The sequence below is a fragment of the Priapulus caudatus genome, unplaced genomic scaffold (genome assembly GCF_000485595.1).
Source record: "Priapulus caudatus unplaced genomic scaffold, Priapulus_caudatus-5.0.1 Scaffold32, whole genome shotgun sequence".
Taxonomy (NCBI): Eukaryota; Metazoa; Priapulida; class Priapulimorpha; order Priapulimorphida; family Priapulidae; genus Priapulus; species Priapulus caudatus.
The window spans coordinates 799994-805233 of record NW_014577093.1 but is presented as its reverse complement, the minus strand read 5'-3'; the positions used below and the strand labels follow the sequence as shown (position 1 = coordinate 805233).

At 44.1% G+C, this 5240-nt stretch overlaps 1 protein-coding gene across 1 annotated transcript in view; it reads right to left on the bottom strand.

The window, feature by feature from the left end:
- Positions 1-636: 636 nt before the first annotated feature.
- The window catches only part of LOC106816535 (SCO-spondin-like), a gene marked incomplete at its 5' end in the record, with an annotated part of 6618 nt that continues 2014 nt past the window's right edge, over positions 637-5240 (bottom strand). The window contains 2 exon segments of the mRNA XM_014821164.1: positions 637-761; positions 1490-1614. Of these exon segments, the coding sequence (XP_014676650.1) occupies positions 637-761; positions 1490-1614 (250 nt within the window).

The window sequence follows — 5240 nt, the reverse complement described above, 5'->3', positions numbered from 1 at the left end:
GAGAGAGAGAGAGCGAGGAGAAAGAGAGAGAGAGAGAGAGAAAGCGAGAGAGTGAAAATACAGGCTAGTCACTGATTCTATTTCGTGCAGGAACAAAAACGAGAGTTGTCGTGGTCATGGGCCATCAGGCTTATACGCTCTCCTAATTCCTCGCTAATTCAGACCCTTGTAGGAATAGCGGCCATCACGGCTGAGTGGACAACCAGATCAGTGAAAGTCATGTAGCAGCACTGCTGGTGTTGCCTTACTCACTGCGGCAACCAGCTTCCCCCGCCCCGCTTACCTTCAATTACACCTGCTTATCTCGCCCCCACATTGTCTAACTATAAGTGCACATAATTACCTGAACGGTCACAGTTTGCTAACCCCCGCAGAGAGCAGTTATATAGATTTCATATTACAAGCGATATCAAAGTGTAATCGTCGAGAGACAGACCATGTCCGACTATACTCAGCACACACCCCAGAGTTACCGGATATTGTCATTAACATTCCCTAGTATATACACACCTCGAGCAAAACGAGTGAACAGGATTCCCGCGGGAGAAACTTCAAGGTATGATTCATCTACTGAGTTTAAATTGAAGGGGAAGAACCGGTCTTTGGATGCCTGCCCCACCACGCAAGGAGATTTCTTTAATATATATATTCCTCTGGCTCGTCAGTTCCGTCCTCACAGTTCGCTACGCCATCACACACCTGGTTCAATCCCACGCATCCTCCGTCGTCGCACTCGTACGAGCAGGGGCCGGGGTAACCCTCTGTATACAACATAATATATACAAGTTTAGAAGCATCCACGGAGTTCTCTATATAATGTAATCGTTACCATGGAGACGCATTATACGCCGAGAGCTGTGCTTCGTCACAGCGGGTGAACACTGACGCTATCATTTAGTCGTGTTCGTGTTTAGAAGAAATTTTTAGAAAGTTTAGATCTAATTGTGTTGTCATGCCATCGGGAGTGTCACAATACAGATGACATTCCTGATGCTATCGCATGATACTATATTACATACAGAGTTACATACATAGTTAACTTTGTTTCAATATGATTTTATCTCCTAGTTAGTGATATATCTCACATGTACACATTTATTATTATTTCATTTTATTGTTCAGTCGTTTGCGATATTGATCTGCTGCGCCTTTGATCATTTCATGTAAAAAGGCGCAATATAAATAAATATAATAATAATAATAATTATAATAATAATAATGCCGTGATCCACGTTAAAAAAAGAAATAAATAAAAAATGAAAAATAATAATAAGGCTATCACATGATACTATATTAGGTCACTTCTAACATAATAACTAACATGACGAACACATAACAACCTATATGCTTACTTACAGGCGTATAGCTTCATTAATTAATATTATAAAATTTACATAATATAAAATCATGTATTGTATAGTATTAGTGTAATATCAGAACGCAGCGAGAGTAAAAGTGCGAGAAATACATCGCGATGACTCATGCTTACCGAGGTTTCCGAGGTCGGGTGATTCCGTCGTCGGAGCCACGAAGCCGCACGCTTCGTTCGTCGCGTTGTGCGGAACCTCGCAGCGTTCGGTTTCCGGCGTCCAGATGCTATCACCGGGGCATCTCCTAGCAACAGCAGACGACAATCAACACGTTGTTATAGAGGGCATATAACAGTAAGCCTCCGCAAATCGTTCATCGATGTTGCACTATTTGGTCTCTAGAAAAGGTCGTTTGAGGATTTTTTTTGCAGTGAAATTCGGCACCTGAGTGCACTAGTGCATATATATATATAGTACATATATACCGCATGTATAGTATATATAGAAAGAGAAAGAGAGAGAGGGGTAGAAGAGAGAGAGAGAAAGAGAGAGAGAGAGAGGTGAGAGAGAGGGAGAGAGAGAGCGAGAAAGAGAGAGAGAGAGAGAGAGAGAGAGAGAGAAAGCGCGCGCGCGAGAGAGAGAGAGAAAGCGCGCGCGCGAGAGAGAGAGAGAGTTAGAGAGGGGAGATTTCAATCCTCATCTCGCCATCATTAGAGTGAACTCCCCGCCGCTGCTGCTATGACGATTAACCTGCAACCATTATTCACACGGCAGGGCATCGCCGACGTCTCCAGAGCGTCGCCACTATTGTATCTATAGTCACTAATGACTTGTATCTGTAGTTACTAATGACTAACGAGCAATCAGTGAGAGCACTATTTATCGCTGACATAACCTGCAACGGGTGACCCGCACCCACATTGCGCGCTCTACGCGCAGATATGTAGGTCGGTCTCTCTCTCTCCATCTTTATCTATTTCTCTCGCTCACTCCCACTCTCTCTCTCCCTCCCACTCTCTCTCTCCCTCCCTCTCGCTCTTCCTCTCGCTCTTCCTCTCGCTTTGTCCTATGCGAGTAAGGTCGACAAAAACGATGTGGAGCGCGCGCAAATCATGTAACCACGACAACCAGTTCGTCTGTCACGATATACGGGCGGCCCACACACGCGCACACGCATATAATAGGGGAGACTTGGGTAAGCTGGGACATCGAGTAAGATTGGACAGTGCTGAAATAAAGCTTTCATAGGGCTATAGAGGGCAGCATACCTATCCACGTCTTCCACTTGGTCGATGGAAAGCGAAGCATTGCCGAGAAAAATCACCGAAATTGCTAGTTTATCAAAGATTCTCTTTTTTTGTTCTTTTGAAATCTTTATAATGTAAGTGTTACGTTTCTTTGTTTCAAGACTTGAATTCATGAGATTTTAGCTTTTTTGTGTTTCGAGTATACGCCAATGTGTATAGTGTATCAGCACGTATATGACACGCGAGTGAAAATCCCTGCTCGTAGTGGTAGTTAAGGTACACAATCCGCGTAAATTACTCACTTGGGATATTACCCGTTTAATTAACGGAAACTTAAAACAGTGTTCCTCGCTGCCGCACGCAACACCGTGACGTAGCATTGTGACGTCACGCCGCTAGGAGGCGATCAGTAATCGCGCAGACGACGAGCGACTATCACGTGACCTTGCAGCTTTCAAGATTAGCGCGTGCTCAGCGAAATCGATCTGCTTCCAGTATAAAGAAAAGAAAAGAAAAGAAAGAAAGAAAGAAAGGAGAGAGTGAGAGAAAGAACTTTGGCGATGTAGAAAAAACATGAAAAAGCCGCTCGCGTTCTTGAAAATCGGAGCCGACTGTGTCGATTACGGAGCTATGTGTGTTTCGCGCCATTTTGTCGCGGCGCGGGTGACGCAGCGGGCGGCCCGCGTGCGCAAGGCTCCCGAGTGATCGCCTGTTAACAGCCCCCTCCCACTCTCTCTCTCTCTCGCTCTCTCTCTCTCTCTCTATCTTTCTTTCTTTCTCTCTCTCTCACACGCGCTCTCTCTCTCTCTCTCTCTCTCTCTCCCTCTCGCTCGCTCTCTTTCTCTCTCTCTCTATCTCTCTATTTCTCTCTCTCTCTCTCTCTCGATCTCTCTCTCTCTCTCTCTCTCTCTCTCTCGCTCTCTCTCTCTCGCTTTCGCCCACTCGCTTTCTTTATCACTCTTTTGATCTTACTCCCGTGCGTTTTTTCGCCCTTTTCCTTTCCATTGCTTGCTTTCTCCACTTGTACTTTCTATTACCTACTTTAAATAAATCTCTCTTTATCTCGTGCGCGCGGGCTCCCTTCTCTCCATCTCCCTATAGCTCTCCATCTTGCCACCTCTCCCACACGCTTTCCACTACTTATACACCAGAGAAACTATTTTATTTCCCATGGTACATTAAAACCTCTTAACTATTTTACCGTCACAGTGACGCTACGTGGCAAATGCAGAGAAGGAAGGTGAACGAGATTAAGACGACGTTTAGTCAGAGCTAAAAACTCAGTTGTGAAATACCTTCATACGGATTACACGGGAATTTTACACGGGAGCCCATCGCGTGCAATTTGAATTAACAGATCCGGTGCGAAACATGGTTTAGAGGCTTAGAGAGGATTCCGTCATTTTTTACACGCTTACACGCTGTGATTGAGCGATCGCGTTCAAAAGGCTTAAGGTTACGAACGACAAAAAAGCTCGCGTGTCATTGAACATTTGGTGTGTTTTTAAAAACAATTTAACGAGCATGACAAGCTGTCATTCTGATTGTTCTGAATATGATCGATTCAAGGTCAGATTAAAAGGTCAAAGCGCACTTAAAGAAAATGGGGAAAGAGGGACGCTGAACGAGAGAGAGAAGGGGAAAGAGAAAGTGCACGACAGAGAGAGAAGGGGGGGGACTTGTGGCTTACGATACAGTTGGCAGCGTGCCAGCGATAGCGTGGGAGTACACGAATGAAAGTGATTACGTCACCGTAAATAGTAAAAGTAAAAAAAATCATGTCCACCTTTTCGCAAAATGTAAGTGTTTCTGTTCACTTTTTATGGTTAAATTCCTGCACCATACTTCCTTTTTTGCTATTCCGTTTGATGTGAACAAACACTCGTGACTCATACATAGCACATAGCAAGCATTTAATGTCGTGATCAATATAGCAAATCGCCCAAATTTGTGGATTTTTAACTAGTTGAGAAACAATCTTATCAGGTAAAAATTCGAGGATACATTTAGTCCTGTTCGTACTTACTTTTCGTGTAAAACATTGCAACAAACATTTTACAAATATGCACCATAGAAAATTCCTGACGTAGTCAATTTAGAAGGTACGACGTGGGAACGCTTCCGTAGACCTGTTAGCTGTTAGCTAATTTTACACTGGAATTTTGCAGCGGATTTCCGGTGACAAAACACAGCGGTAACTCGCACATAAAATATCATTTTGTATTCGAAGGGAATAATTATTTTATCACTTTATTTTATTTTATTATTTTATTTTATTAGTTTATCGAGAGGGGTGGAATGAGGCTGAGCGTACAAAGATTACTCAGCTGTATCGGCGCATCCATGCACGTCGGGTGAATACAATAGGAGAAGTATTAATGCATGGGTTTAATTCATGGCGTATCTGTAATTGTTGCGTTTGTAACGGTTTGACTGTAACTCTGGCTCTCTACACCCCCCTCTCCTAACGGCTCTCACACCTCCCCCTCTCTCCTCTTCTCTCTTGCGCGCTCTATCTCCCTCTCTTCTCTTCTCTCTCTCTCTCACTCTCTTGCGCGCGCTCCCTGTTTCTCTCTCTCTCTCACTTCTCGCTTCCTCTCGCTCTCTCTCTCTCTCTCTCTCTCTCTCTCTCTCTCTCGCTCTCTCTCTGTCTGTCTCTTTCTCTCTCTCTCTCTCTCTCTCT